The 10,852-nt window shown below is 64.6% G+C and overlaps 1 protein-coding gene across 1 annotated transcript; it reads right to left on the minus strand.

The window, feature by feature from the left end:
- Positions 1–2,755: 2,755 nt before the first annotated feature.
- Positions 2,756–8,548, minus strand: CHRNA4 (cholinergic receptor nicotinic alpha 4 subunit; the record flags this gene model as incomplete). Its single annotated transcript, XM_084888332.1, is given in 23 exon segments — positions 2,756–2,847; positions 3,618–3,675; positions 4,305–4,348; positions 4,351–4,395; positions 4,398–4,427; positions 4,430–4,540; positions 4,543–4,572; positions 4,575–4,616; positions 4,619–4,657; positions 4,660–4,797; positions 4,800–4,877; positions 4,880–4,933; positions 4,936–4,965; positions 4,968–5,050; positions 5,052–5,142; positions 5,145–5,330; positions 5,333–5,350; positions 5,353–5,580; positions 5,583–5,650; positions 8,031–8,064; positions 8,067–8,124; positions 8,130–8,141; positions 8,216–8,548. Coding segments are annotated over 23 exon segments (1,599 nt in total). The 5' UTR covers positions 8,246–8,548.
- Positions 8,549–10,852: the final 2,304 nt, after the last annotated feature.

Genomic DNA, 10,852 nt, shown 5'->3' on the forward strand with positions numbered 1-10,852 from the left:
TCATCCCTGCGATCTAGGATGGGAAATGCTGGCCTGGTGTGTGAGTGAGATGAGGGGAGGGGCGGGGGAGCAGGGCCCTGGATGGGGCAGTGTCCACCACTCCTGGCTCCGTAAGGCCCCAAGATGTCAGAACATCACAAAAGCATGGTGATGCCGAGAGGAAGTCCACGAAGACGACAGCGCGCGAGTCTGACAGCGGAGACCAGATCACGGTTCATGTATTCAGGGGAAGAACTCTGCTCACAGCTGGAACAGGACTGTCTGAGGACGAGACAGGGCCAGGTGAGTCTCAACACGAGGAGGGAGGCAGCAAGGAGGGCCCCTACCCAAGTTCAGGAGCAGAAACTTGCTGGCGGAGAAGCCCAGGTGGGGGGGCAGGAGGGGACTGCTGGGGGGCAGGGGGAGGGCGGCATTCTGCGGGTGGAATGGTGCCCTAGGTCCTCGGTGTCAAATTTTAGTAAAACTCACCCACTCGAGGGCTTAGCTCATGCACTTCCCTGTGTAAGCCTACATGACAGAAACACGCCGAGGCAGCCGGGGCTGGCCAGTTGGCTGTGGTGAGCCCATGCCGCTCGGTTATTTCTGGGCGTTTCCTGACACCTTTGTCCAGTTCCAGCAGCTTTGTACGAGGTCTCCCTGGCGACCCAGAAAAGCACATCTTCAGGGGGCCCGGCGCCAGGGCGGTGCTGGGCCCGTGCGTCTGGCGGCCGAGTCTGCTCATGTGACGACGGAGGCGCTCACACCTGAATCCACCCCCTGATGTCCCGGGCCTGGTGTCCCCGCCGCACAGGCCCACTTGTGCTGGGTGAACTGGACCAGGGTCCTGGGATGATGCTCGGCGCCCCAGGAAGCAGGTGCAGAGCAGAGCCGGGCAGCAGGGCCCGCAGGGCCCAGGGCCAGGAGGAGAGAGCACCAGGACTTAGACTCTGGGGTCTGCACCCCTCTCAGGAAGAGGACCCCTGGCCCAAGTCAGGTCCCTGTCTCAGTGCCGGGTGAGGGTGCAGCCCCTCCAGCTGCCGCCAGGGAATCTGGCCTCTGCCACAACGAGGCCCACTCGGCTCCAAACTTCATTGAATTGTTCACTCACTGTTCGAAGGCCCTGGCGACCCAGGCCCTGGCCGGGCGGGGTGCTGCTGCCGCCCGTGGCTGCCCTGCAGGAGGGACTGGACCATGGACAGCAGGGACAGCTGCCTCCTCCTGCCGCCACCCAGGACCGGGCACGGTGTTCTTGCCACCTCTACTTGGAGACTGAGGATTCCAAATCATCACAGCACCTGGTGCCAGGGTCAGGAGGACACGGGGTGGCACCCAGCACTCTGCCCTGGGGTGAGACTAGGCCCCCAGGACCTTCCTTCTGGGGCAGCCCCTCCACCTCTGGCCAGAGGGCCCTGCACTGGGAGAGAGGCCCTTTGGCGGAGCTGGCCTCCCGCTGTTGGAGAGAGGAGTGCAGGGCAGGAGGCCTGTGGAGGTTCCCCTGGGCCACACTCTGAGGTCCTCACAAACTCCATTACCATGGGGACCGATGACCCCTGCAAAGAGCTTGCCCGGGATCCCCCGGGACCCTGGGAAGGCAAACATCTGAACTCGCCAAGTCCGGAGTCTCTCCCTCTGGGGTCCTGCCCCCAATCTCCTCCAAGCAGGACCAGGTCTAACAGCTCCACTTCCCAAGGGCCCTGGGGACAAAACTTAGGTTTTCATGAATTCATCAAAACAAGTCAAGCCAAAACCGGTTTGGCTCAGTGGATAGAGCATCAGCCTGTGGACTGAAAGGTCCCAGGTTCGATTCCGGTCAGGGGCATGTACCTGGGTTGTGGGCACATACCCAGTAGGGGGTGTGCAAGAGGCAGCTGATCGATGATTCTCTCTCATTGATGCTTCTAACTCTCTATCCCTCTCTCTTCCTCTCTGTAAAAAAATCAATAAAACATATTTTTTTTAAAAAACAAAAAGAATCCTAGCTGGTGTGGCTCAGTGGATAAAGCATTGGCCTGCATACTAAAGGGTCCCAGGCTCAATCCCAGGCTCAATTCAGCCATGTTGTTAGAACAAGCAGATAGGCTCCTGGAAGGGACTTCTTTGAAAGCTAACCCCAACAAAAAGATACATTTTTCCTTTTTAAAAAGTCATTCTAATTCCTTTGAAATCACAGCATCTACACATACTTCTCATGCCTGGGTTGCAGGTTTGATCCCCAATGGGAGTGTTCAGGAGGCAGGCAGTTAATGATTCTCTCCCATCACTGATGTTTCTATCTCTCTCTCCCTCTACCTTCCTCTCTGAAATCAATATAAATATATTTTAAAATAAAATAAAATAAAACCCCTGCTTAGGCCCACCTGGCAAGTGAGACTCTCATGGCTGTGACTGGCCTCTGTGGGGTCAAAGAGAGGCCCAAGGACCAGGGGCAGGTGGTGTCCCCACACTCGGGTGGACAGCAGGGGCCTCGGATCCCGCAGGGAGGAGGCAGCGGCTGAGAGGGCCAAGGGCGTGGCCGGGGCGTGGGCGGCTGGGACCTGGGAGGAGAGCGGCCCTGGCTGCGGCTCAGGCAGCGCCGCCACCTTCTGTGAGAACAAGCCTTCCCGGCCGCTGCCTCCTGGGCAGGTCCCGGCCTGAGCCACACGGCTTCCCCGGAGGCAGCAGCAGAAGGGGACAGTCTGGCAGGTGCGTGGCCCGGTACAGTGCGGAGTGCCTCGGGTGCAGGGGCAGACCGCGGAGGCTGCGTGGCTCGCAGGGGCCCCTAGATAGTGCCGGCAAGTCAGGGCGGCAGGAAGAGGCCGGCAGTGCCCAGCAGGCAGACGAAGACGAACACCCAGAGGAAGATGCGGTCGGTGACCACGGCCAGGCCTCCTTCACCGCAACGCAGACACGCACCTCACAGGCGGCAAGGACCCTCTAGAACCCGGTGCTCTGCTGACAGCCGAGGCCGCCAGGGCTGCGGTGCACCTGCCGGGTGCTGAGCGGGGAGGGAGCCGAAGAGCCACGTGTCCCTGAAGCCGGGTTCGGAGGGGGCAGCACTCTCACAGTGGCCACATCATGGCTGCCGTGGGAGACGGGCCTGTGCTGTACCTGGCGGGTGCCTGGGCCCGAGGCGGGTGGGGGTGGGTGTCTATGGAGGAGCACCAGGCTGCCTCACAGTGGAATTTGCTCCAGGTTTGCTAAGCTGAGGGGTGCCTTGGAGGCCATCCTGCGCACCCCCATTTTCCTAATGGACCAATCGAGCCCAGAAAGAGCGACTTTCACCCCCTGGCCGCAGGACAAGGGCCAGGAGCACCCTGAGGGACAAGGCCTGACAGGGGCCCAGTGTCTGAGTGACAGCTGAGGCCTGACCGCCCTCCCCTCCTGCGTGGGTGCTCAGGAGTCAGCTGCTCAGGGGGCCCGAGGTTGCGGGGTGGGGCAGAGCCGGTGCTGTGAGCACAGGAGGAGGGAGGAGCCAGGGCTCAGGGGGAATCCCGAATGCAGAGCCGGCGGGCGGCCATGGACGCAGCGCGCAAGCACGCCGAGCACGGCACCTGCGTGAGCGGCCGGCGGGAAGGGGCGGCGCCGTCTTGTCTGCAGACGGGACACGGAGGCAGAGTGGCTGTGGGGGGAGCGGCCGCCCTGAGGTCCCGGCCCCTCACCACCTCTGGCTTCGCCTCCCAGCGGGTCCCGGGTGGCGGCCCGCTGGCGCCTGAGGGACTGGGAAGGACGGGCATCGGGCCCTCGTGAGTGAGACAGGTCGGCGAGGGCAGGGCTCAGCTCCCGTGTGGAGCGCGGAGGAAAAATGGGCTCTTCACCGCCATTTTCTCTGATTTTTAAAATGATCAGGTGGCCTGACGGTTTTGCACCGAACCTAAACGGGCTGTTTGTTCCCAGGGCACCTGCGCGCACGGTCACTTACAAACGGAAAGGCTGCAGGCCGCTGTGGCGGAGGCACGCTGCTCCCTGCCTCTCCGCTGGGGCCATCCTGAGGATGAGGGCCTGCAGGGACCGCGGCGCCACGGCGGGCAGGCCGCTCGGGCACCCGGGAAGTCACGTCATTTCCCCGGGGCCCGTGCCAGGGAGCCGGCCCGGAGGCCCTGCGGATGTGGGCTAGGGGCCCTCCCGTCGGCGCCTCGGTCTCGAAGCCTAGAGGGGTGTCCCAGGATCTGCTCCAAAGCTGCTTGGGCCGCCTGCCCAGCTCCACCCCAGGGACCTGGTGTCCGGGGGCTCAGGAAGAGGGGGCAGGCCAGGGTGGGGCTTGCCCAAAGCTGGCAGCCGGGTTGGGTCCAGTTTTGTCACCAGCCACTCCCTCCGTCAGCATCCCGATGCGCCAGGGCAGGGCTTACCGAGAAGTCGGCGTCCTCCGCCCTCAGGTGGTCTGCGAGGTGCGGACTCCCTCAGCCGCCCGGGTCAGCGCCCGCGGCAGGGGCGGTGGCGGGGCGGGCGGCGGGGCGGCGCTTCGGCCCTGGGGCCCTGAGCGCTGTGCTGGAGGACCCCGTGGGCGGCTGCCTGCACCTACAGCTGCAGGGAGAGGCCTGCTCTGTGGGTGGGCGCTCAGCCCAGGAAGCCTTCAAGGAGGGAAGGGACTGGCCATGGGGCCACCGGCCTGGGAGGTGACCGGGCCTGAGGGACGCAGCACTGGATGCTTCGAGACCGGCCCGGACGCCGCCCTCCGGGGCCTTGCTGGGGCTGGACGTAGGTGGGCGCTCAGAGACTGGGCTTTGGCGAGCCCCCGGGTGGTGGGGCGGCAGGGGCTGGGCGACGGGCAGGGGCTGGCTTTCTCGGCCTCTGCTGGCTGCAGAGCGGACGCCCAGTCTGAGGGCGCCGTGCAGGCCGGTGGGGCTTGCCTGGCGCGTCCAGGGGGGCACAGAAGGACGGGGTGGGCGGGGAGCCCTGGCTCTGGACTCTGCTCACGAAGCTGGCTCCTCCTTAGGCTCCGGCCAGAAGCGAGGGGCACCGGCCATGCCGTGACGGGCTCGACGAGCTGCTGGCAGCTGCCCCTGACCGCGGCGGCCGCTCCATGAAGAGCAGCCGCGGCACCGGGTCCAGGAAGACGCGGCACGCCCGGGCGGGCATTGCGTGGGTGCAGGGAGCGGTGGTGCACGTTGAGCACGAGGACGGTGACGGCGATGGAGAGCGTGACGAAGACCATGGCGAAGAGCAGGTACTCGCCGGCGAGCGGACGACCAGCGGGGTGGACGGGGCGGTCTCGGTGAGAAGCAGCAGGAAGACGGTGAGCGCCAGCAGCACGGAGATGCAGAGCGTGACCTTCTCGCGGCCCTGGGCGGGCAGGCCGGAGACCAGCAGGGTGAGGCGGGAGAGCAGCAGGCCGGAGACGAGCAGGCTGGCCGTGTGAAAGCGCAGGCGCCGATGACGAAGGCGTGGGTGATGTCGGGTACACCTCGGCGCGGCCCTCGTACGTCCTGGTGCTGTAGGTGCCCGCGGCGTCCACGATGACCCCCTCGCCGCTCTCCCAGAAGCCCAGCCGGTCCATGTGGCCGTGCATGCTCACCAGGTCGACCTTGGCCTTGTCGTGGGTCCAGGACCCGAACTTCATGGTGCAGTTCTGCTGGCCCAAGGGGAAGGAGGTAGCATCGATGCTGCAGGAGCGCCTGTAGACGGCGGCGGCATCCGCGGCACCTGCCCGTCATGGAGCAGGTGGGCCTTCGTCAGGTGGGTGACAGAAGGCCCCGTCCGCCCCGGCAGGAAGAGAGGGGAGAGACTCGGGAACAGGGGCCCTGGCACCTGCCCCCCAGGGCACCCACCACGCACACACCTGGTCGTGAGTCTAGGCCCGGGCCTGTGCCACTCTCTCAGCCTCAGTTTCTCCACGAGGCCCGGGCTGTCCACTCTGACCACAGCATTCCGGCCCACTGACAGGAGGTGGCGGCAGCCATTCCACAAGCCCCTCGGCAGACCTGCCGCCTTCGGCTCAGAAACGCTCACGGGAACTCTCTCCTCGGCCCCATGCACCCCGCACGCACCGTGCCGCCCGCCTCCGCTGGTCTCAGCGCAGGTGAGCCCCGCACTGCATGGTCCCACCCTGCACGTGGGGCCACCTCGCAGGGCAGCAGGAGCAAGGCTGTGACCCCACAGCCAGGCCGGTACCCTCCCCGCTGGCTCCTCTGTGCCTGGCAGAGATGAGTGCGGCCGGCAGTGTGTCCCTCCCACACCCGCAGCCCGCAGGGTGTGGCATTGGGGTCGGCCGTCCAGCCGAAGCCCTTCTATGTGGGGCCGTGGCGGGTCCAGGTTCCTGCTCCGGGCCCCGAGATGCCCCAGGACCGTGACAGCCTCTGCCCCAAAGGGACCCTGTGGAAAAGCCTCGGGTGGACAGCAGCCTCACCGGGTGGCTTCCAAACCGGGGACGCACCGCAGCCATCAGAAATGCGTGTCATCTGAGTGCCCCCTTCCTACAGGCGCCCTCCCTCACCTGTCAGCTCAGCCTGGACGCAGCCGTGCTCGGGCACGTCTGCCCGCAGCCACCAGCTCCTCACCCTCCCTGCTCCAGGCCATGTCCACCAGCTCCTCACCCTCCCTGCTCCAGGCCATGTCCACCAGCTCCTCACCCTCCCTGCTCCAGGCCATGTCCAGAGTCAGCACTGACCACAGCCCCACAGAGAAGCTGGTGTCCACCTGCTACCTCCCTCAGGTCCTGGCAGGGAGCGCAGGGGGGAGGGTTTGGGTGGCAGCCCCCTTTCCTGGGCTGCAGCCTGGGGGGCGTGCACAGACCCCAGAGCACATGGAGGTTTCTAGCGTCCCAGGACGCTCCCCTGGGTCCCAGGACGCTCCCCTGGGTCCCAGGATGCTCCCCTGGGTCCCAGGACGCTCTCCTGGGTCCCAGGACGCTGAGCTGATGTGTATTCTCGGGATCAGAGGGCTGGGGGCGGGGCGGGGGCTGTCTTGGGGAGTTGAACATGGACCCCAGGTGGCTGGAGGACTCCGGATCATGGTTCAGACCAGTGGTTTGTGGAGAGCAGAGAGCTTGCCCGCCCACTCCGCTCCCCGACCTCACTAATGAATCCCGAAACCCTCTCCCAGCGGCCCCACAGGCCGTCGCTGCAAGCAGTGACGTTCTTAGTGAAAGAGCAACCCTTTGTAGGTCAGGCCCGGGCCCAGGGAGGAGGGCTGCGGCAGGGCTGTGGGGAGGCAGGGCTGCGGTTCAGTTCAGATGGGCAGCGGGGGGAGGAACGGACACGGGAGGGGGAGGGGGAACTAAGTGCTTGTCTTAGACCAGTGGTTCTCATTGCTACTTCATAACTGGCACTTTGCTTCTGTTATGAATAGCAATGTAAACCTGTGTTTTCCGATGGTCTTAGGCGACCCTGCTAGCTGTGCAACCCACAGGTTGAGAACCACTGCTGTGGAGCCTAAGACCTTCTGAAAACACAGATATTTACATTGCTATTCCTAACAGAAGCAAAGTGCCGGTTCTGAAGAGCAGTGGAATAACGGATGGCTGGGGTCACCACCACATGAGGAGCTGTACTAAAGGGCCGTGGCACCAAGAAGGGGAGAGCCACTGTCGTAGAGCCTGGCTGCAGGCGTGGATCCAGCGATGACACAGCAGAGGCCGGGAACGTGGGAGGATGCAGGCTGCCCGGGGACAGGGACCCTGGTGAGGTCCGGGAGAGGAACAGTCTGAGCCCAGTGCCTGCCTCCGCTGTGCCTGGGACCCCTGGCGCCAGCACAGGACACGTCCACTTGCCAGATTTTGCTGGGCTGTTCCTGTGGGAGTGTGGGGAGCGGCTTGGGCCTGGGCCTGGGCTGCGGTGAGGGCTGCGGAGAGGAAAGGGGGGACCAGGCCCAAGAGCCGGACCGGCAGGCCCTGGAGAGACGCCTGCACGTCTAGACTTCGGGAAGGAAGAGCAGCGTGTGGGGCGGGGGAGGGGGGTTCTGAACACGACTCCAGATTGGCTGGGGGAAGCTCTGGGGCCTGCAGTCACCGTGGCAGTGCCAGCCCCTTTGCCCTGCTCCTGGCAAGAGAGACCGAGGTGGAGCCAGGAGGTGGCCCCCAGGCCCCGCTCTCCCAGCTGCTGTGGGTGGGTCCAGACACGCGCCTCTGGCTGGCCCACCCCCCTCCCTGGTTGTAGAGCACGCTGTCCGGCGCCAGATGAGCTCGGAGGGGACGCGGATGGAAGTCACGTTCTCCCCGGGCTCCCAGCACAGCTATAGTCCTGCCACTCCTGCGTGCGGGAGAACACAGCAGAGAGGGCGGGCAGGGATGGGGCAGTGGCTGTGGCGCGCCCACCCCACTCACCTGCCTCACCCACACATTCGTCGCCATCATCTGGTTCTTCTCGTCCTGGGGCAGAAACGAGGGGAGAAGTGGCGGTGCAGCAGCGGCCGTGGCCCCCTGGCCCTGCGCGCTCCCACAGCCAGGCCGGCTGCGCACGGGCCGGGAGCGCCTCTCTCCGGAGGAGCCGAGCCGGAGGGGAGGCCCAGAGGCACTCAGGGAGATGGGACAGGGCCCCAAACCTTTCCGGAAGGAAAGTGAGGACAAGGGTTGGCCAACTGTATAGGCAGCTGACGCTGGCCCTCCGGGTGGGTGGGGGTGGGGAAGGGGGCACCCCAGCTGGGGGTGGGGGTGGGGAAGGGGCACCCAGACGACATGCACTGCTGTCACAGCTGGGCAGCCCCTCTAAAGGCACCTCGGTGTGCACCGGGCCCATCACTGCCCAGACTGCGGTCAGGGTGGCTCGTTTCCCAAAGGCACGGGCCTAGGTGCTCCCTCTGCTCCTCCAGGGGACAAGCCCCCAGTCAGCCGGTTTGGGGAGAAGAGACCATGTCCCCAGGCATTGCCCTTGGTCCTGCTGTCCTGCAGGTCCACCTGGGACAGGCCACTCGGCTGATCCCCCCAGAAAAGGATGTGAGGAGTATGTGTGACCTAAGCAGAGCCCGGAGCCACTGGCTGCCAGTCCTGCCCTCCCCTCCGGTGGATGGCCTGCCCCTGGGAGGCCCCATCTCCGACCCCCAGGCTCCTCCAGCTGCCTGCCCAGCCCAAGCATGCAGCGCCAGCCCGGGCCTGGAGAGCACCGTCCCTGGTCCTCTGCAGGCCTGAGCTCACACACGTGAACACTGCGGCCAACACAGGCGGGCAGCAAGTGCATGAGCCCAGGGGGCGGGCAGAGGAGGCCCTTCCACCCACCACGTGGCCAGGCCTCCACAAAGACGCCCCTCAGCACCTGTGCGGGCGCAGGCGTGGCCTCAGCCAGCCCTAGAGCCGCGAAGAGCCGGGAGCCGCCCCCCCCCCCCCCCCCCCCCCGCCTGGTGCTGCCGTGGCCTGGCGTCTCGGAGCTAGTGTGCTCCTCCCTCTGGCCTCGGACTCTCCTGGACAAAATGGGGAGATGGGCGGTGTGGGGAGTGGGAGCCCCAAGGAGCTGGCAGGCCAGGCCGCAGTGCGGCCGGAACCTTGAGTGGCAGCCAGCAGCTACCTCCACCAGCCACCACTTTGAACTGTTCGCCAGCCTTAGCAGGTTTAAGAGCCCTAGACTTCTGGGGTTGCCTCTGGCTGTGCCCCGGCCAAGGACACTCTGCAGGACCATGGGGGCCGGTGAGGGCAGAAGGATGGTGAGGGCAGAAGGATGGCTAAGGACAGGGCATGCTGATGGGGTCTCCCTGCTAACGGGGCCCCAGCTGGCCCTTTCTGCCTTCCCCACAGCCTCTCCACCTCCCAAATATTGCCCAAGTTGGCAATGCCGTGCTCATCCTATTTCACAGGTAGGTAGCCTGGTACCAGGCCCCCACAGCCCTTACTAAGCCGACTCGAAGTTACAGTCCTGGCAGGGCAAGGTGGGCATCTGGGGATATCTGTAGCTCTCAGAGGCCCCTCCTCGCCAGGCCGGGCAGAGCCCACACACCAAGGCCTAAGGACCCCACCCAGGCGGTGTGCCCATCACCCACAGGATGGAACCCCGAGCCCAGCCCTCCAGAGCAGCAGCCACTCCAAGGCTGGATCCCCCTAGTAACCCTTGAGGCCCCTAACCTGGAAGATAAACACCCCTCAGACCTATCCAAGACTCCCCCAAAGCCCGCATTCCAGACCTGAAGGTAATGGGGGGCTCCTGAACCAGCTTGAGGGCAGGTACTGCCCCATCGGGTGCACAATCCACACAAGAGCCCCGCAACTTGACCTGGCATCTGCCCACCCCACAGGCACCTCTGCCCCTGGCCTCTGAGGCTGGCAGCTGGCCCTCTGCTGACTCCCTAGAGCTGCCTCCTCCTCTCCAGCCACCGGGCCCAACAGGCACGGCCAGACCTGGATTCCTCTGGCATCTCTTTGCCCTTCATGAGCCAGCTCTGTGCCAGGAACTGGAATGTTCTCCAAGCTGCTTAGAGAGTTGGACTGACCAGGAGCTGGTGAACAGGCCCTGACTGGGTGCTAGGGAGGGGAGAGGAGGAGGGCCCGGGACCACTCCCGCCCCCTCATGGCAGCAGACACCAGGGGTGGACCAGCCGGAGCCCACTCCCAGGGAGGGTGGCGGGTGCTAGTGACTCCCGAGTGGGGCGCGTGCACAGCCCCTTTGTTTTTCTGTCTTGAAGAGAAGTCCAGCACAAGCCAAAGGGACAGTGTTGGATGGGACAGTTTGCAGAGCCAATTTCTCAAACTTAAAAATATATTCTATTGATTTTTTACAGAAAGTAAGGGAGAAGGATAGAGAGTTAGAAACATTGATGAAAGAGAAACATCAATCAGCTTCCTCCTGCACATCCCCAGTAGGTACATGCAACCAAGGTACAAGGTACATGCCCTTGACCGGAATCGAACCTGGGACCCTTCAGTCCACAGGCCAACGCTCTATCCACTGAGCCACACCGGTTAGGGTGGCTTCCCAGTCTTATTGGTGGGAGAGCCAACCACGCTCCAGCCATGTCAGGTGCCTGTGAGGCAGAGGCA

The sequence above is a fragment of the Pipistrellus hanaki genome (assembly GCF_964339955.1).
Source record: "Pipistrellus hanaki genome assembly, chromosome: 6".
NCBI lineage: Eukaryota > Metazoa > Chordata > Mammalia > Chiroptera > Vespertilionidae > Pipistrellus > Pipistrellus hanaki.